The sequence below is a fragment of the Danio rerio genome, chromosome 1 (genome assembly GCF_049306965.1).
Source record: "Danio rerio strain Tuebingen ecotype United States chromosome 1, GRCz12tu, whole genome shotgun sequence".
NCBI lineage: Eukaryota > Metazoa > Chordata > Actinopteri > Cypriniformes > Danionidae > Danio > Danio rerio.
The window spans coordinates 22699812-22721667 of NC_133176.1; the positions used below are offsets into that span (position 1 = coordinate 22699812).

A 21856-nucleotide genomic window follows, 5' to 3' on the forward strand; every position below is an offset into this window, starting at 1 on the left:
GCCCTCCAGGACCGAGATTGGTGACCCCTGGCCTATGGTATTTATATTTGCATTACACTTTGTCGCAAGCATGTCAATTTAACTAAATGTATTGCTGTTTGAATAGTACAGTATATCATTTTAGAGGGGCCGGCGGCATCACCCACAGCTCGTTGAGAAGAGTAGAGACGGTACAGTATGGACAAATGACAGTCTATAAAAATCTCCAGTAACACACAAAAGAAGTCGCTGGATTTGTCGCAAGTCGCTTTTTTGAAAATTTGTCACTAGGGGGTTCTGAAAAGTCGCTAAATCTAGCGACAAAGTGGCCAAGTTGGCAACACTGGCTGTAAATGCTGCTCTTCGAATCACTGTCTGTCTCCCCTGCGTCTGTGTTTGTGTTACTAGTGTGAAAATGAGCTGTAGTGCACGTACGGAAACTCCCCTTTTCATGCAAACCCTTCCCTCTTTTACCACTCCCACATAAACAAAGCTGGACTCAATTTCTAATTACCTTTTTCAAACTAGAGGTGTGAAAACACCCTGCTGAGACAGCATGGGGTTCATGGCCCTTTAAATAGGGGGTAAACTACTATCCCATGAATTCATTGCGAATGAAAAAAAAAAATCTATTGATTTTGCTTGATGCGCTCTCTGATTGGTGGAATTGTCTGCAAAGCAATATGGACTATGTAGTTATCCTGCACAAATGACCCCATTGAACATTATGGTTTGTTGACGAAATGTAAAGCAAACACACAAGACTTCATCGCTACAGTGTTTATTTTCCCTCAGTTATTTGTAGCTGAATTGCTTCCAATAAACAGAATAGTTCTCTGAAATCTTTTACAAAATATAACCAATATTTACAATAGCTGTATTAAAAATACAAAAGTAGTTACAGACTCTGCCGGTTGTCTTTGTAAAAGACATAGAAATACACGTGATTCTTTTCGATTGGGTTGGATAGAAACACAGGGAGCTAACAATGTGTAACACTAGAAGTAATGATAACTATCACAAAGTTAATATGTACTGTCATTACTATATACTGACCGTATCATGAGCGCCTATCATCTATGTAACAACTATCATTTATATGTTGTGGACTACAATCTCCTGCTTGTGAACATGTGCAATAATTCATGATCTTGATTACTGACAGATAAAATTAAATAAAAATACAAAAACATAAAATCTTTTTCCGACAGAAATGCGGGCACGTTTGGAAAGTTTTCAGGAACATGTCGGATGAGACAATTCATGTTTAAAAAGATCATATATACTCAGGAGAAACATTAAACACTGATATCGGCAAAGAGAGAGACGTCTGAGTCTATTGAGGTCTGGGTGCTGCTCACTTGCCTTCAAGTGTCCGAAAAGGATTACAAACTCCTCTGTCATTGATTGATTGATTGAAAACTCCCTCTCACATGTGCGCACGCACACACACACACACAGTTTCTTAAACATGTGACATAGTAAGCTGGCAGATTAAAACTTCAAATGAAATAATACTGTTTCTGTAGTTTTGGTAACACTGATAAAGCATTATGAGCAACAGCTCTCCTCACTATACACACACTTTAAAATGAGACTACGTGCTTCATTTTGTAAATGCAATAATGAAATTGTTCTTTTGTTGCCTTGTTTTGCAGAACAAAGTGCTAAGATTTTCTCTGCTCCTCTTTCACGGTGATCTCTGTGAAAGTCCAGAATGCTTTGCTGTGGTTCAGTCCACTGTCATGTTTGCATGTGGTGAAACTATGGGGTGCAGATTTATGAAGTGTCCCTTGTTAAACTGCAGATATTTGTTCGCTTTCTGTAAAGAGAAAAAACAAAGAGTTTAGAAAATGATCATTTAAAAATGTAAATAAATAAGTAGAAATATATAGACGCAAATATGACACAATGTAGAATAAATTTGATTTTTATTTCTTTTTTTTACTAAATTAACTTTTCAATAAGCAGAAATCGTTTGTGCATTTCTGTGGTATTAATTGAAGTATTTTTTCATCCTAACTACACAAAACTATGCATTTTATTTGTGTTAAATAAGCTAAATAAGTCACTTTTAAACAATGTAAATACAGAATATAAAATAGTTAAATATACATAATAAATATATGAACGCAAACAAACAGCTGGACTGACAAAGATGGACATGTATTTTGTTTTATAACCAATATTATTTTCATATTTAACGGTACAGTTACCAATATGTAAAGTTGCACTTTATTTGACAGTTTATAATAAAACTACAGCATTAAAACCACCATATGAATCTTTATTACTGCTAAAAGACTTTTAGTTATTGTTTAATAGCTGAAAGAGTTTTTTTTATTTAAGTTAAAACATGAAACAAAAAAATACAAATACAAAAATTTTAACAGAGACTAACAAAACCATTTTTTCATGACCAATACACAATATTTCCATTACATTTACATTTAGTCATTTACCATAATATGGAGTAAATACATTTATTTATTTACTATTTGCTTGCTAGTTTGTTTTCTACACTCGCAGAAAAAAGGTACACAGTTCTACAAAAAATGTTCCTTAATAAACAGATTTGTACCTTTGTAAAAGTTGTACCATATATGCTACAGAAAAGACCTCTAATGATACTGTTCTCTACTTTTTATAGTACAATTGAAATGAAGATACACAATTGTTCTCATAAAAAGGTACACAAGTGTTGGACAACTCCTTTATTACAACATCTATAATACTGGAAAAGCAAAGCGATTTAATGAATAATTTCCATATTAAAACAGGAATCATCATTTAAAAGCATGTGTTTAAAGAAACTCAGAAACATTCATCTATAATACAAAACAACTGGTAAAACAAAACTATAGGCATTGTAAACAAATCATTAAAGGCATTTTTAATAAACATTTGGTGAGCATTTTCTGATAAATACATTTTCATTATTAATATCTGCACCTTTTAGCGTTTGCTTTCCACTACACACACGAGCTGGCAAAAGTACTGCATGTGCAAAGTGTTCATGCAGACATTTCAGTATTGTAAAACTAATCAGACGTTGTGCATATCTCATTACAATACTTTAAAATAATCTCATTTCTATTTTAAAATTAAGTAAATTAAATTTACTTTTAAGTGATTACAAAGGTATTTGTGAAAATTGGAGAAAAATGTTTTATATTGTAGATGGGAGAATGTATTTCTGTAACATTTGTGAAGTGTTGTGAAATCTTCAGCAAAAATAGATCTTTTGATTTATGTTCAGGTGTTTTTTTATTCTCTATTGTTAATGAAAAAGGTGCATTTAAACAAAAAGAATCTTTTAAAAAATATTGTTTAAAAATTTATTTAACGTTTTTATATTTACTGAAAATAAATTGACACATTTTGGATAAAGCAAAATGCCTTTAAATAGTTCTTGAAGGAACACATGACACAGATATGGCCTGTTTCCACTGAGTGGTTCGGTAGGGTTTGGTACGCTTTTATGGCCGTTCCCAGTCAAATGAAAACCGAACCGAACTGTACTGTACTGTACCACTTTTTTTTAGCCAGAATGAAAACAAAGGAACCGCCATGTTTTAAATACAATATTGGATCTGCAGATTTTAAAAACCAAAGGTACGTTTTGGTTACATTTGGTACAAATCATGTCCTTAAGAGAACAAACTGCAATATTATAAATTTGTTTCTTTGTCTTAATGTACAATGCTATTCTATAAAAAGGTCCTACCCCAGTGACGAGGCTTTGTACCTTCTACTATTTTTTTGTGAAAGTGTATGCAAAATGAGATTTTTTTGCTTGTGAATCTTCAACATTAACATGATTTAATACATTTATATTATTTTCCATTTATTTATTTGCTTGTTTGGTTTGTTCCAATAAATTAAATAGGCAATAAAAATCATGTCAAAGTTATTATTAGTCTATGTCTAGCAGTTTTTAAAAATTTAACAGATAATCTTGTTCACACACTCACCATCTGCTTGTGATCGTCGTGGAGTCTGGCAGTGGCTGTACGGTGGTAATCTGCTGGACGAGTGCAATGGAGGAGGATCGCATGTCCTTTTAAGGAATCGAGATCTCTGCAGAGCCGCGCTGTAGTCTGGTGGGCGTCGCCCATGAGCATGACTGTTGGTGTCTGCCTCAGCCAATGAGACAGCAGTGTAACCCGGTGGTGTGGGCGGCGGCTCTCTGAAATGCCCCTCCCTCCTACTCACGGTGTTCTTGTTTGTGTTCGGAGTTTCGTCTTTTCCACCTCTGCGTTTTATCGTTCCTGTGTCTCCTTCCAGTTCATCAGCCCAGTAGCCGGTGGGAGTGGTCATGTGACTTCGCCCCATCCCGTCTGACAGCATCTCCCAGCTGCGGCTGTCATAATATCCCACACGCTGAGGAATACTTTGGATATTGTCATGGGATCCACTCGAGCAGGATGTCCAGCTGCCACGACCGCTGTCTGCTGCGTCCAGTGATGCGCGGTCACACTGATCCTGAGTCAAGGAGTAGGACCTGAGAGAAATACACAGTAGATATTAAATTCAACGAACAACCAATAATTTCCTAAATTGGTAACACTTTACTTTGATGGTCCATTTGAGTATTAGCAGAATGTCTGATTAATATCTGTTTATACTGCTCCTTTAACAGACATTTAACTGACTATAAGAAACTTTGCAAGTACATGTCAACTTACATTAACCCTAACCTAACAGTAAACTTATAAATGCAATGAAAATTAGTTAACATGTAGATTCAATGTAACTTAAATTCAACAAACTGACCATCAAAATAAAGTGTGACCCCTAAATTTAGTCCAGTGGGACTCCACAGATGACCCACTGCCTTGCATATTTGTATGTCTACCTTAATTAACACACTAGTTAACTAGTGATGGGTCATTCTTCAACAATTCCTTTTCGTTCATTCATGCATTTGCACATTTTTGCACATTGTGTGTGTTGCACAGTTGTTCATTCATCATCATGTGAAAGACAGAAGCCAATCATATGAAGTCAGAAACAGAAAAAGACACACTCATCTCTCAAGTAGGCATGGCACGATAACCATTTTCAAGGTTTACCACGGTTTGGAAAAGTTAAGGTTTTGAAACCGCCAAAATTTTATGCTATACCATTCCTACGGTATGTATTAGATTTTTTTATTTAGTTTTTTTTGCTTTGTTTTTTAGGACAACAGTATCTCTAGCAGAAAAAATGTCCAAAGAAGATGTTTTAAATCTTTTAAAGAAATCTGTGTTTTTGAAACAAAGACAGCAGAAGTCAACAATTAATTTGAATTTTTCAGCCTGACATGTTTACTGCTCCAAAATACTATAAATGTTTTTTAAAATAAAATATATTGTGTCCAAATAGGTATAAAAAAAAAAAAAAAAAAGTTTTTGTTTTTTACCCAGACATTTAAAAAGAATATATTTTAGAGCAGAAATCATAATACTGTGAAACAGTGATATTTATTTCCAAGAATCTTATACCGGCTTATGCCTACTCTCAAGTGCTGGGTTTGAGTCAATTATTTTTTCTTCCTTACAGCATTATAGTTAAGACTTGTTTGAAGTGTGATCAATGTTTGGGCTAGTTGCAGATGTGTTTAAAATCAACTCATACTTTGGCAAATTGAACGAAATGACTCGATAAAAGATACGTTCCTCTTGATGAACAAGACTCAAAGGTCCGAGTTAGTAAAATGACCTAAAGAAGAACCTTCCAGTTATTGAACTATTGTTCAATAACAAATTGAACGAAATGACTCGATAAAAGATCCGTTCCTCTTGATGAACAAGACTCAAAGGTCCGAGTTAGTAAAATGACCTAAAGAAGAACCTTCCAGTTATGGGGGGGGGGGGGGGGGGGGGGGGGTAAACCTGGCAACTTGGGTTAAATTTCCTTTATTTGATAAACCCCATTTAATTAGCAGCCAAACTTGCCAGTTTTCACTGACTTTATACGATGGTGAGATAATCTAAGAGGCCATTCACATATCGCATGTAAAACTCAAAGGGAAAAGCTTTTCTTCATCAATCTCAATGCATTTTTGCGCATGTGCTCTCATGGCATTGATTGTTGCTAAGCAAGCACTAGCTACACTCTCCGAAGACCCACCATTGACAAACCCTCGCTGCAGCTCTGATACAAGTCACATTTTTAAATTTTAGAAAGCACTGCAGTGTTGGGATTAAATAATTGTTATGACTGAAAACTGAAAGTTAAGTTGATTGGTTGGTTAACACTTCTGAGAAGTTGACAGGTTATCAACTCGCTGTGTTGTAGGTCTTGAAAAGGCAACTGCGTCATTATGTATTTGCGTGTGTATGCTGCACAACTTCATTTGAAAAAATAAGCCTTTGTGAACAAAAGATACAATATGAAAACAACATCTAAAGTGACTGAAGCCCTCAGACAATCCTGACTTAAACCTGGCTATAAATCTCTGGAAAATCATTGGTGATAAACTTATGGCTAAGAAACAAAAGTCTGAATCTGAAGAACAGTTGATCAAGTGCACAGCAGAGGTCTGGGAGAGATTAGTTAGGCCCAGTTAGAGACTAACAATGTCCAGTGTTCTGATGTGCTGAAGTCATTCAAAGCAATGGTCTCTACATCCTTACAAATTTTTAACTGCTGTAATCTTCAGAAATGTTAGCTGTAATCTTTTTTGTGCTACAATCATTGGTCTAATTTTGACCACTCTGCTTTACAAAAAGTTAAAGATTTTGATAAAATGCCTTGATTATTCAGTAAAAGCCTGATCTACAAGCACTGTTCTACTTTTTCATTATTCAAATTGTGAAGATTTTGAAAATCTGATTACATTTCTGGAAAAAAGGAGAATGTATAACAGTATAACACACTAGACATTTTAAACTAACTGTACCATTTCTTTAATAATCGATTTGAAAACTTATACATTACACCTGAAGTGTGTAAAACTCTTACCCCAGGCTTAATTGATCTGGCTCAGCCCTGCGTGCACTGAGTGGATGTGCAAGTGAATGGGGCTGAGTGTGTGTGTGGTCATCAACCATGAGGAGTTCGGAGGAAGAGGAGCTTAACAGACTCATCTGATCTGATACCTCGCTTACCACTAACTGTGGGCCTAGGAGAAAAACACATGCACAAATGATTAAGCAAGTAGATTTACTTCTCCTTACCCTCCAGATATGTCAATCTTAAAGTTTTCATATATAAGAAACAGAAGATGCATCACTCTAATGTCAAAATATGCATTCCTTTAACTGAAAAAATCTTTCCAAAATATGTATTATTAACAACACATGGTCACATGAACAAATAATCAGCAGCGGTTCTAATTTTAGTGAACATTGCATTGGTACTTCTTAACATTTTTCTTAAGTTTTAATACGTTTTACAGAGTAAAATAAAAAATTTAACTATGCATCAAACTGGGACCGAAAACATCTGGCCACCATTTCTTTATTAATATTTAATAATAAAAAAACACATCTAACACAGTGCTATTAATAGTATCACTACTGAATCAAACTCTTCTCAATGAAACAACTGTACAAAATTTATCAAATATCACATACTAAGCTTTACTAAAAATATTACTGAACAAAAGTACTTCATAACCATAAAACCTCTACAATAGTAATAAAAATAACAACAGTTATTATTATTCTTATTCTTATCTTGTATATATATTCTTATATACATACATACATATATATACATACATATACACTGTACTCTATAGTACTGCCTTTTCTTTGCTTTTAAACCCCTTTTTTTTACCCTGAAACCCATTTTGATGACTTTTGTGTAGGAAACATTTATTAACCAAAGCTGTTCAACGCCACTAAAAGCACTTCAAGAGTTCACACTTAGATACTGTTTGACAACTTGTTAGCAAGTTAGCAGGTTTGGCATGCTGTCCCGGGAGAGAACCCTGAGCTCGGAGATAGTTGAGCCCAGGGCTCCCGCCAGGTCCATAAAGCATGTGAGGGGAGTACGAGGTCAGGTGTTCTCGATAGCTCCCCTCGGCAAAAGAGGAAAGGAGGAGAAGGGGTGGATGCTGGGTTTCTTTGGAAAACGAAGATAAAGGAGTAGTTCTTAGCTAGGTTACTTATAGTGAGTTTGGATCAATCCGATTAGCTAGCCAATGAGTGTAGATAAGTGGCCAGCTGCAGTCAATCATATCACGTGCTCCTCTCGAAATTAGTTTGTGAAACTTCCTTTTGATCACAGGGCTACATATAATGCACTTATAATGCAGTTTAAGCAAGTTCATGATTGAACTAAACCATCTCAAATTCACAGAAATCGTAAGTACTGATTAATTGCATTGTGTTATCTGTGTGTATTTGTGCACACCTAGCAACCAACATGAAAAATTCAACACCGAACAGGACTATTAACAGAGCTATAAAATTGACTAACTGCTACACATCATCAGTTCATACCTTTTCTAGGTGTGCTCTGAGGTGAATTACGTGGAGAGGAGAGGAGAGATGAAGTGCTTGATTGGCTGTCCTCTGGGAGCTTTCGTTGTCTGTCTCGGCCCTCTAATGACACACACACAAAAAAGTTTCTTGCTAGGGCCAGAAAGAATCTGCAGACATGTTTTGCCTATTCTGCAGAGAATTTCGTAAACAAATCTGTGGATTTATGCAGAATGATTTTGGGACTAAAACTTAAAACGTAATATATAAAAATATAATAATTGGACGCAAATCCAATCAGATCCACTTATTTAGTAAACAAAGCAAGTCTTTCATATAATATATCTACCAAAACAAGGAATGTATTGTAAATAAATCATATAAACATTTTCACATTAGTCAATAATATTATTGAAAATAATTTAATTTTTGTATTAATATAAAGTTACACAAGCAAATAAATAGACTCAAAAATAGACTAAAACTACTGATCGCCAACAGACAAATATGCTATTTACATGTAATCACCAGCAGAGGGCGCTGCGAAGCTGTGAAAACTCTGATTGTGTGAAGATTTTTGTATGAATAACAGAGAAACATCTTACCGAATGGTAACTCTTTGCTAATTGACTTCTTGCGACCATGATTTCCATTCGTTTGTTGAGGACTGGCACTTCTCTGACCAGCAGGAGATGCATCAATCCGTCTCCTCTCACCAGCGTGCTTCAGTGCTGAAATAACAAACATGAATCAGTTGTACTAATAAAAAAATAATAATAATAAATTCTGACACTTCCATGCAGTATAATCGTATTAATAGTGGCTTTTATTTTGAAGCTTCCAAAAGCACATAATTCAGTCATAAACTAACTCATACACAGCCAAGGGTTTAACGCATGTGTTTTGAAGATAAATACATTTTTAATAAAAAAAAAAAAGAAATGTAATGTTATAAACTACAATTACTGACTTCTGGTGGCTGCTGAATGCATGTTGAGAAAGACAGACGTACACAATCATTTTCGCAAGATGGGCTTACACATAAACATGACATTATACGAGAAATATACTAAATAACGTAACAGTAACTCCAAGCCAACTAGGTCAACTTCTTGTTTGTTGTGGTCTTCTGTGGTAAACTATGTGGTAAATGGTTCCTGTGAGACGTGTCTTATCCCAGAGCTTCTGCCATCAACATGTCTTGAGTCAGATACATCAGTCACGCATAGCGTGCATTCAGTCATTATCAGAAGTCTACGACTGACGTTTATCATTAAAAAATGAGGAATATTTGTGTTACAAAAACACATCGTATACCTTCATAAGACATGCGATAACACCCTGGCGGTGTATGGGTTAGTTTGATCATGAATTTATGCACTTTTAGCATGGAAGAGGCAGGATACATTTAATAAAAATATAAAATAATTTATACATCACTTAAAACTACTCTGACTGTGTTTGTCTGACAGAAAATAGTCATATACACAGAGGCTGTCTTGAGGGAGTGAATTATAAGGTCAATTTCATTTTTGCTTAAATTATTCCTAACAATTGTTTAATTTTTATATTACATTAAACTAAATGACATACTTATGTATTTATTGCCCAAAATGCCTTTAATATTAAAACCAAAACTACTTGGGTTATGTAGAGGTTAATATAGATTTGTTAAAATGAATTAATAAATAATAAAGCCACCTTTTTATTATAAAAACAGTATGTGTTCATTACACCTATTTAATCCCTTAACAAATCAATTCTTTTGATTTATGCGTTCATTTAAAATCATTTACATCAGATGTCCAATGCATTGTAAAACTTTTATATCCCACAGCTCTACACTGCAATATAAACAATAATTCTAAACAAATAATAGGTTAGCTGTTCCAGGAACTTTACTGTTGTCCTGTCCTAGTTAAAAACTTAATCTCTTACTAAAACATAAGAGAAATAAATACATGGTGACACTATAAGAGTACTTTAAGGGATGTAAACAATACCAATGGTAATAGCACAGTTCCTGTTTTACATTTTAAATTATCATAGCTTACAAGAATCCCAAAGAGTCCACATATTTATAAATATTGTTATGACAGCTGTTTTAAGGTTAAGTTATGACTAAATTTCCTCGTTACAGTTATGAAATAGTCTGATGACAAGCAGGAAATGTTCATGGACCAATGGTCTATAATATAAAACCTTTTATTAAATTTTAAATCAATCACATTCAATTTTAAAATCAGGGTATTGTTTTAAGGCAGGGGTCACCAAACTTGTTCCTGGAGGTTTGGCGCCCTGAAGATTTGATCTCCAACTCTAATCAAACACACCTGAACAAGCTAATCAAGGTCTTGCTGGGTATACTTGAAACACCCAGGCAGGTGTGTTGAGGCAAGTTGGAGCTAAACCCTGCAGGGCACCGGACCACCAGGAACGAGATTAGTGACCCCTGTTTTAAGGCGTGTGTGACTCACTGGAGCTGTTGGCAGGCTCACAGGTCATGGAGAGCTCATGAAGTGTGTCCTCGTTGCACTCGTTTGAGTGCGTGTCCAGATACTGGCGCACACGTCTGCTCATCATCTCCACCTCATACAGTTTCTTAGCACTGAGGAAAGAGCTCCGCCTGCCCTTTCTCTTTCCACCCATCGTTCCAATGTCAGACAGAGAAGAGCTGCTCACCTGACTTAGAGATCTATACAACAGAATACAACACACAGTAATCGTTAGTGCAACATGTCAACGCACTAAAACAAAATATGAAGTTAGCAATACAGCTAGATAAACAAGCCATGAATGCTGCTGGAGAATTATCATGGCATTCTTAACATGCACAAGAGGAGAATTGAGATGGGTCACTAATTTTCACAAAACTACAGTTAAATTATGTGTTCATTATGACTAGGGAGAAGAGACAGACATGAGTAATTGACTAGTCAGTTGCATATTTTCCAAACCAGCGAATTAGCAAAAATTTCAAATCAAATTAAGCAGTTACAAATTAAATAGTAAATAAATACTAATTAAACTACAAGCAATTTTGTTTTGTAGAAATCCAAAAACGTACAAACAAACAAAAAAACTTAAAAATAAAACTGTTGACACAGCTGAAAATTGTAAAAAAAAAAGTTTGAACAATAATTTAAATGTCAATTAAACTTGTAAAATAAAACTTCACCTAATATGACATTTAACGTTACAGCTGTAATAAAAGTAGTCAAAGAATAAATCAAATGATATTCTGATTTTATAGTAAACACTATAATAATAGAACAAAACATTAACCCATGCTTTGAACAAGCAAAAAATATTTATTGCCTAATTAAACAACGAATAAATGATAAAAAAACATTATATATAGGCAGCAATTACATTATTTAACCAATAGGTGGGGACAAACCATCACTGAATAATTCTTCAAAAATGATCCATCTAGCAATAAAACGTCAAGTTTGTCATTTATTGAAAATAAGACAAAAAATAACTAAGGGTTGTGCAAATTATAATGTTAGATTTATACATTTACGTTGCGTTATCAGCAACGTAAATGTAACAGTGAATTTTCACAGTACTGAATATTTTATTTTATTCAGCTAATTTTTTTCATTTTATTTTGAATAAAATTACAGGTTCTGAGTTCTGTTTGTTAAAATCAAAAGTTGCTTGCAGTACTACTGTTTTTGTAAGAAATGGACAGCAAATTACATTTGTCTCCTCACTTTTGGCTGATCCAAAAAATGGTCCGATCCATCAAATAAAAAACAGAATTTGATCCAAACCGTGAGATTTGTGATCCATTACACCACTTGTATGTAAATATATATATTTATATATATATGTGTGTGTGTGTGTGTGTGTGTGTGTGTGTGTGTGTGTGTGTAAGAACACTGTATGCCTTTTTTTTACATAATTAGTAGAATTACTTCATTGAATATAAGCACATAAGAAAAAAAATGATGTTTTTAATAGAGAAATGAAACATTTTATAAACACAGTGCAACCAAAACATGCCATGCTACGAATGGGATTGTTAGTATTTTAGTGCGCAACACAGCAAAACATGACAGTTAACAGTGAAAGGACAGAACGAGAGAGGCAGTACCAGTCCCACTTACCCAAGACTCCTCCACTTTTTCTTCCTAAAAGACAGATTCGCAAAGAGTCGAAAACAAAGAAAATGAAGAGATTAGGAAAGAGCAGACAAAAAGACACTTAGACAGTGAAGCCCATATAGAGTAAAAGGCCCAAAAACAAGAAGTCCAGTAAGACACCAAGCACACAAATGGCACAGAAACTATCAGCAATGGATATTTGATGATACCTAGTACATTGCAAATACAGCAATTTAACAACATCAACAGCATTTTAAAACATCATAGTGAGGTATCTTAGCTAATAAAATGAGCAAAAAAGTTAAAAAAACACCAGCAAAAATGATGTTGTCGCAAACAAAAATCTGAGTAAAGGAGCTGCATTTCTTATGTCAATAGTAGTGGCTGTCAACCTGTGGGCTGTGACCGTATGACAGAAGGGTTGCCAGTTATTATTACTAGAAGTATCATTGTTAATACATGTCTAGTCTTAATGTAAAATTAAATAACAGCAAATAAATATGTAACTTTGCTTCATCATTTAATTTTCACACCTAGTTTAACAACCCGCTAATTTAAATCAGTTTTAGATGAAATCATGGATGTAAATGGGTTCCAGTGCTGGTTATGACTGCTCATCTAAACTGAGACCTGCACTCTCAGAACCAGGTGCAGTCAAGATCAGATTTGATTGGTGAATGCTGGAGCAGGAGCTAAGATACTCCTGTTTGTACAGAGCTTGGATTAGTGGTGCTTAACACCATCTGTGGGACTCCTGCAAAATCTAACTCATAGAAGCAACAGGGGCATTATGATTAAGGCCTTTTTATTCTGGAAGCTACAAATACTACAAATCGCTGCACCCGAGTCCCTTTTTCTGTGTGGGTGATAAGCGTTTTGTTTGGTCGAGTGTGATGAATGAGTCGTGGTTTTAGGTCTGTTGTCACCATTTAGTTACAGTGAGCTAGTTCACATTACACAAATGTTGAACTTCAAAATGACTGAAAACTCTGTCCTGTGCTGGTCTAGCTGAACCCACCCTGCCAGCTCCCTGATTCCTACTGACGGTCTACCCACTGTTGACACCTGCCTGAATTTTGGTTTTCCCCGTTTCCTTAAAAAGTGTCAGCCTGAAACACTCTGGGCTAGGTGTAATGTAATGTATATTTTGAGTTGAATTAAACCATTGATGCTCTATTCAACATTGACATTTAGTTGGACTTTCATCTGAGAAAGTTACCAACCTGCCACATATAGAGGATTCATTAAAAATATATATGAATAAATAAGTCTCAGTGGGTTGCAGAAAGATGTGTTTGATTTGACTCAAAATGTCTGGGTTTTATGCAGTATGTATGAAATACTTCTTTTTAGTAGATTAGTCTCTTTACCTAGTCTTAAAAAGCAATGCAGGGTCCATGGTGATGGAAGCCATTCGAACCACGTGTCTGATCTCTCGTGCGATCATCCTCAACTTCTCAAAATTCACCAGACCGTCCACCTCTGAGTTGTTGCCTTTAAGAAGATGTGTTTGACAGTCATTTTCTATCCAAACCATATAAAAATTTTGGGATTTTAGTTCCTAAATGAAAAGAGAAAGTTGAAGGTTACCCTCATGAAGGAAGGTGAGGTCTTTCTTGATGACGGGGAACAGAGGGATCACCGGCGGCTGAAGGTTGTGTTTGTTCAAAAGGTTGCGATATTTGGCCATGTTGCGAGAAGGGTCAAAAACATCCTGTAATTCAGCCAAAAGCTTCTCGTATTTTCCAGGCAACCGTTCCCATGTAGATCGCAACCGAGAGACAGGAGCCAGATTGAACCCACTGCAAAACATGTAAAGATACACTTCAGTACATGGATAGGAAACAGGCTAGTTCTAGAACTAGCACGTCGACCAATTCTTGCAAAGAACACATTTGATGTGTTTGTACATAAGTGCAATTTGTACAGAAATTTTGTCCTATATTATACTTTTACAAACAAATAATACATTTTATATTATATTTAAATATATATTAATATAAATATATATGTAATTAATTTTTTTATTATAATATAATTAATATTATTATTATTTTAATTATTATAAAAACAGCTAATCTTATACTTGATCTATACATTGCTACTCTCTTTTTATAAAAGTAAATGCTAAATTTATAAATGTGAAAAAAAAATATTGCAGACATAACTGATTTAGGTTTTAGCTATGCTTATTTCCCTTCTGATTTCTGTTAAAACGTTAAAGAAAATGTATGTAAATTAAAATATAGTGATCAATTTATTTTTCTTAATAAAACTACTAAAACTTACAAAAAAATAATAAAATTATAATATTAAATGTATTGTAATGTGTATTTACATAGCGCATTTATCATGTATGGCCATACATCCAAGCGCTTCACAATCATGAGGGGGGTCTCTCCACACTACCACTAGTGTCATTTTTAATGACCACAGTGACCTCAGTTTATCATCCTATCCGAAAGTAAATAATAAATAAATAATAGTGCATGTAAAAAAAAGTAATAAACAATAATTCTGTAAAGAACATAATATTTATCATTATACAACATAATACTGTAAAATAATAAAATTATTATTAATAAAAGTAAAAAAATTTTCATTTATCATTATTTGAATTAAAGTTCTGAAAATTACAGCCCTGGATATAAAACACAGAGTTATCTTGACAACACTTGTAGATGCATAAATTAGTGTTTACAGTAGGGATGTCTAGATCTAATCATGAGATCGGAAATCAGGCCCGATCACACGGTTTCAGGTTTAATTGAAATTGGACGTTACCTCCCGATCAGGACTCAAAAATATATGTGTTCTCATTTTTATAACTTATCTATAGTTATGCTCAGCAAAGCATGTGGCATGACAGCAAGCTATTGGTTAAATGCTGGCAAAGTAGAACATGGAAGCAGCTTTAAGCGGAAAGTGCCAATATGTCTGTGGTCTAAAGTTGATGACGACAACATTGCAATAACAAACTGTGAGATATGCAAAGTTGGGATTGCCTCCCGGATATTTTAAGTTGAGGTGCTATTTGTTTTTATATTAGATTTCTTTATATTTACTGTTGCACTAAGGTCAAAAAGTGAAGAATTTATGTTATTTATTACTTAATTATTCTAGCTACCTCACACAAGTGCTCTGTTTGTTAGCAGAGTTGTTGAATATTAAAATAAGGTGAATTAAATAAAACATGAGGAACATGACAGATCTGTTTCTTCACTCTTCTTTATTCTTTTTTTATGTAATATAGAAGTATAAGATCAGGTTACGGTATTGGCAGATACTCAAAATCAAATGACTCGGAGGCAAAAAAAAAAACCTGATCGGGACATCTCTAGTATACAGTGTATATGTACAGACAAAGTCTACCTGATAATGGCGAACATAGAGTTGAAGTTCTTGCAGTCGCGGCAGTGAAGAGCAATCTTAATAAAGTGCTTGATGATCTTCACTCTTTTGGCCAGGTTGGTTTCCTGAACAATCTCTGTGGCGACCCAGAAAGTCTCCTGGTTCACCAGACCCTCAAAGTTGCGCAGGTTTGTGGGAGGCTCTTGTGGGTGAAGCTTAAAGAGGTCATTGATGTAATCTGTCGGTTCGATGCAGGAGAAGAGCAGATAGTTGCGTGCTGAAAGCTGATTGGCTATCTCCATTGAGCTCAAAGACAACAGGGGCACCACAGATTCTCTCTGCATCTCCAGTGCTTCCACATCCGAACACAGCGTCTCGGTTTCCATATTGCTCTTTAGATAGTACCTTAAGAAAAAGTAGCAGACAAAATTAAAAGAAATTGTCTAAATTGTCTATTTGACTTCTTAAATTCAGCTTAAGACCAAACCTGGCACTCAGTTGGATCCTGTCAGCCAGTTTGGACAGTTGATCAGGCAGTCGTCTCTGCTTGATAACTCCTTCCTGTGTGACTGAAACTTCACAGAGCGAAAAAGCTTCGGGACTCGCAGACAAGCCAAACTCTTTTATGGCTAGATTGGCAGCTTCTCTGGCTGTGGTGTCTCTATTGGCCAGTAAGTAACGGCTTTGCTGATCTGCCTTGAAAATGCGCAGCACCTGGTCTTGCAACTCTGTAAATAAAGAAAGTGTAAGCAAACCATAAACAAAGGTAAACAAGAAACTTCAAAACCTCAACCAGCACTAGGATCAAAACATTCCTGCATAGCAAAGATAGCATGCAACTTCTAGAACTATATAGGATGAGTAAACGAAGGAGATGTCGAAGAGATAGATGCAAATGATGAGATGACGGAGACCCTGATAACAAAGCCAAAAGGATTCAACTGGAGATCCAGAACAGGCAGAAGTGTCTAGAGAAAACATGTTGAAAAGTGCAACGCCTTGAAGAGAAAAGTAGAAAGATTTGTTTTTTAAACGAGACAAAACAGGCAGAGATTTATTGGAAAGTAAAGCTATTAAAAGGACAGCTTCTTCAGTAACAACTCAATACTTGAATCAAAGTAAAATCTGCTTTTGGTAGTCCCCCTTAGCACTGACCACAAAATGTACTTTAATTGATTTTTTATGTATACAAATATTATGAAATTCTCTTCATAGTCAGATCACCCAATAATCAATCTGTGAAATTGTTGGTACACTACTTACACCTAAAAATGGGGGTGGATGGGGTTGGTTTACTTAAAACTTTTTTATTATTATTGCTGTTGGTCACATTGTTATTTTAATGCTTTTATAATTATATGAAATGGTATAAAACTAAATCTTAACGGATGTCATTGAGTAAATAATAATGAATCGGTTGTCAAAAAAGAAAGTCTATAATGTTTTAGTTTTTAACGTTTTTTAGCTAGCTAGTCAGCTAGATACTTTATTGATCCAAAATTAATTGACACCAATAAAGTTTAAACCATGAAGGCAAGCCTGTAGATATCATAGAAGCAATTTGCAAACTTGACATGGAAGTTTTAATGATGTGATGCAAAAATGGAAATGCTTTCAATCATTCGTCTGCTTTAGAATGTTGGGTAATCAAAGCTTTGGCGGTCGCAAGTGTATTTTTGTCTTGCTATGGAAGTCAATAGGGACCGTCCACTACTTGTTGAAGAACAACATTCTTCTTACATATAATTGTGTGCAAACAAACTTTAAGTGTATATTTGTTGGGTGAACTATTAGCTTTGGCAAAATTTTAATTATGCGTACATGTGAATACTACAGCATTGAATTTTATTATTACTGATAAACTAAAATAAGCTTTACATTATTTAAAATGCTGTTAAGCAACGATGTTAACCAATGAGAAGCTTCAACAGGATCTACAGAAACACATACAAAATGGTTACAGTGGTCTCTCAGCTATAGTTTGAAGAACAATCATTTAACTACTGGCCCTATAAGCCTAGTGGCAACGTTTTCACATGGCACAATGTGTATGGAGTCTACGCCGACAGGCCACTGAAATAAAACAGAGACAATGTAATAAAGTGCGGAAATAATTTCACAGCCTTTAGGGCATTTTTAGTTATTTTTATTTCCAGAGCGTGACTCAGACTTGCCAGACAACTGGCATAACATAGTATATTGACAAAAACACACGGCAACAGTGCAGCTACACCCCTTTTTTTTACTTTCAAGAAAATGAGAACTTCCCATAAGTCTGTTTTTATCCACAAATAACAAATCATCCATGGTGATGCCATTAGTGTGAAAACATTGCCACTGACTCAAGTTCCAAAAACAAATCAGATCAGTAAACCACTGATTACTACACAGGGCTGAAAAGATCAGCAGACCGAAGAGTAGGAAAGACAGTCAGCCAAAGAAAACTACAACAGATTGTGATTGAGAAAGACAGACAGGCCGCTACATTAGACAGGTTTCTATGAAGACGAACAGCTATCTATAGGAAAAAGAGGAACTATATGACAGGTGTCTAAAAAGGAGACCAGATCCGCAGTGCACAAATACTCACGAGTGAATCCAGGTGCTGTGAGCAAGGAGAGGGTGGCGGGATCATTAGTATATTGCACAGATATAAAAGAAGGAAAGCAGGAATATGTAAAGCAGCAGTGGAGCAGAATGTCTATGTGTAGATGAATCCACAGTAAATACAGTAAACAGAGGTAGTAGTAAATTATGAGTAGCATTTACAGTGCTTCCCACAGGTTTGAAAAATACTTGCGGTGTTAAGCCGGATTGAAACACACCATTTACCCAAATCACGTAAATAGTTACTATATGCGACAAACACAATATCACTTCATTTTTAACATTAATTGTATTTCTGACAGCTATAAAGTGTTTTTTTTTTCAAAGAGTAAAAAAAAAAAAGATTTGAAAAAACAAAAAGAAAAACAAAAAAACACATCTATTTCTCTTATTTGTATACTATTAAGGAGCCATGTGCACCCACTGACAGGTAAAATCTGCTTCTCTCTTTCTTTCAAGTTTAAAGCAAACTTGAATGCCAAATCATTTTAGATGTGTATATAAAATAGCCTATGTAATATATTAACATCAAATTAATAAAATAATCAGAAAATAAGAAATGACAGAAAAAGGAATAAAAACACAACATCTCTAAAAATTGTCATAACTACAAGATTAATCTTTGTAAATTATTTAAATAAGGCTAATGTGTTGATTAACTACAAATGATGTGCATATATTTTGCAGCCAGTTTAGACCAGTCATTTCTTCGTCATCGAGTATATAGTGAAGTCTTTCTGAGTCGTTTTGATTTAAAAAATGCATCATTTAACGTTTCTCTTGCGACTGCGAAGTCAAGTGAAAGTAGGCTTGAATAAAAAGGTGATACAAAAATGCATACAAGCTTTAGAAAGTGAAAGCAAAAGTTGTATCCTTGACATTTTAGGAGATTTAGAAACACATACAAAAAAATTTGTGTCTGTGTGTCTCTGCAGTCTGTGGGAGTGGTGACAGATCTCACAGAACGCAACTGGTAAATGAGAGAAGACTTTCAACTACTTAATTGATAGTGGATGTTTGGTTATATTAGGTGGATACAAAAAAGTGTAAAAGGATGTTAGTAAACAAGAAAAGCGTCACTAAATATACTTGGGCGGCCGTTAATATACCTAGGCGGCCTGCCCAAGTAAAGTCTATGTGTGGGAAGCACTGAATTATACTGCATGTTACAATACAGCAAACACAAATATTTGCTTACAAGTTTGAAGCTTTGTAAGCTATGTTTGACACAGTACATATGCTTGAATTACATGATATAAAAATAAAAAAGTCCAACAGTGTTCATGACTTAATATCTTGAATTATAGCAAGCTACATCTAAAAATGCACTGCTGGCCTGCATCATTTTCAACACCATATAAATGAAGTTTAATTACAAAAATATCTAAATTTTCCAAGTATCCATTAAACAAATGTTATATGCTTTTACCTGGTGGCTGTGTACTGTAGTCGATGATGCGTTGCTGGCCTTGTGCCAGGTCAGGGTTACTGGATGAGAGAGTTCCGCTCACTGGCATAGTGGGTGGAGTCTGTTTGTTCTGCCGTAATCCCACAATGCTGTCATCCTGAGTCTGCCCCAACCCGAGGTCACTACACAACAAATGCACAATGACTCAGCATGACTCAATGGAAAATAAACATTAATCTATCAGAATTCACCACGTAAACCATAGACCTTAGTCAGGGTAGTGTCACATTTCATCTTATGAAAATGTAGTCACGATGGATAGAATTACAATGTGCTCAATGATTTTTACTGTTGTTTAACAACAAACCAATTGTTCAGCTGAAAACAAAAATATATTAAACATTCATGTGATTATGCTATATAGGAGTTTCTCTTTAAATCAGGTGCCATTGTTGTGACAGAGTATTTTTAATTTAATATGGTGTTCAATGCTTAAATCCCCATTCCATCATGACAAGATTCATATGTTGGTCTCTTCTTGTTGAAAATGAAAATTCTGGTCCAAAACAGAAAATTCTAGATGGAATTGGCCAAAAAACAGCACTGTTTGTTTAGTAACAATTATTACTTTTAATAAATAATGAAGTTATTATGTAAGACTTTTTAAATTGAACTCTACCTCAAATTATATTGATTAAAAAAACAATTCAATAAAATAATGACATTTTATTGACAGTAGAATTTCGATAACAATGAAGGAGAGGTGTCAAACCAGTGTTGCCAGGAACAAGTACAAGACATAGAAATGTCCTGTTGGCATGTTATTTAAGTGTACTTTGCTTTCCCAGTGAGTATGTGCAATTCATCTATAGATTAGCGCAAGTACATGCAGAATATCCACAAAGCGTATAAAATTGAGCTATTATGAACTTAGACAAAAGTGTTGCCAAGCTAGCTCATGCATTGCACAGCTGCTCTTGAACTTTTATCAGCACAGCAACAAATCCACCTTGCATGGCATTAGCTATTTAAATATATGGATTTCATAGCGCAGCGCTTATTGTATCTGGTGTGAAAGTTGCTTAGTTTATAGCCATTTTTCTACTGTACAGTCAGCAACAATATGAGAAGATGAGTTTGTGCATCTCTTTACCTGTAAGGTTTCTGAGGTAGGATGCTCATGCGTGTCTTGTCTAGAATCTTCATCAGTTTGTTTCGGCCACCCACTGTATGTGCTTTTGCCTTCTTGCTGATTTTTTCTTGACCTATAACATCAGAACCAGCCCCAAGTTCAGGTATAGAATATCGACAGTTTTTCTTTCCGTCACCAATCTTTGGAAGATGAGGAACGCCGTTTTTCCTTTCCTCGGCCACCCTTGCCACCAACTCCTTGAAGACTGTGAAGAGAGAAAGAGAGTACGCAATAAGAAATCTATAGAAATCAGCAGTTTTTGTGCCAGAAGGTGGAAATCTCACCAAGTAGGTTGGTTTTGACACTCATAGAGAGCTGTATGTTGTTCCTGAGAATTTCAGTCGCTTTCGACAACTGCACATTCTCAAACGTCTGTCCGTTCACCTCCAATATCTGTTCATGGGGATCGAAGGGTGAGATAATGAGAGTAAAAAAAGTGTTAAAGGATGTGCCTCAGTGTTTTATTGCTGCATTACACTGACGACTAAAAGGTGTTACCTGGTCTCCACGCTTAAGCCCTGCCTCCTCTGCTTTGCTGCCAACCTCCACACTGCTGATGAAGAGGCGTGTCCCCCGTTCAGCTCCTCCAATAAGGGTAAAGGGGAGGGGGATCTCTCGAGCTGTCCTGGTTACAGTTATCACTCTGGGTTTGGCTTTTGCTGCACAAGCGATGTTGAGCAACCTCAACTGACCGGTCATTTTCTGCTCAGATAAAAGAGGACATTGATGAGGATGCTTGTCTGTTACGTGGTAATGTAATATAAATTTTAACTGTATTTATGAATGAGAAATT

The 21856-nt window shown here is 35.3% G+C and overlaps 1 protein-coding gene across 16 annotated transcripts in view; it reads right to left on the minus strand.

Moving 5' to 3' along the window:
- Positions 1-744: 744 nt before the first annotated feature.
- rapgef2a (Rap guanine nucleotide exchange factor 2a) overlaps positions 745-21856 on the minus strand; it is a 66281-nt gene continuing 45169 nt past the window's right edge. For 5 of the 16 annotated variants that reach the window (XM_068219138.2, XM_073950797.1, XM_005170930.6 and 2 more), the window contains 16 exons: positions 21562-21765; positions 21348-21456; positions 21025-21268; positions 19893-20053; positions 18447-18461; positions 16344-16584; positions 15878-16261; positions 14096-14307; positions 13876-13999; positions 12509-12532; positions 10871-11088; positions 8999-9124; positions 8415-8516; positions 6928-7087; positions 3954-4483; positions 745-1801 (listed from right to left, as the gene is read on the minus strand). In XM_068219138.2, the coding sequence (XP_068075239.2) occupies positions 1776-1801; positions 3954-4483; positions 6928-7087; positions 8415-8516; positions 8999-9124; positions 10871-11088; positions 12509-12532; positions 13876-13999; positions 14096-14307; positions 15878-16261; positions 16344-16584; positions 18447-18461; positions 19893-20053; positions 21025-21268; positions 21348-21456; positions 21562-21765 (2880 nt within the window). In that variant the 3' untranslated portion in view covers positions 745-1775. Of the gene's footprint in view, positions 1802-3953; positions 5656-5985; positions 7088-8414; positions 8517-8998; positions 9125-10870; positions 11089-12508; positions 12533-13875; positions 14000-14095; positions 14308-15877; positions 16262-16343; positions 16585-18446; positions 18462-19892; positions 20054-21024; positions 21269-21347; positions 21457-21561; positions 21766-21856 lie in introns of those variants that run through there. The other 11 variants (XM_073950842.1, XM_073950816.1, XM_073950799.1 and 8 more) reach the window with 4 other exon arrangements.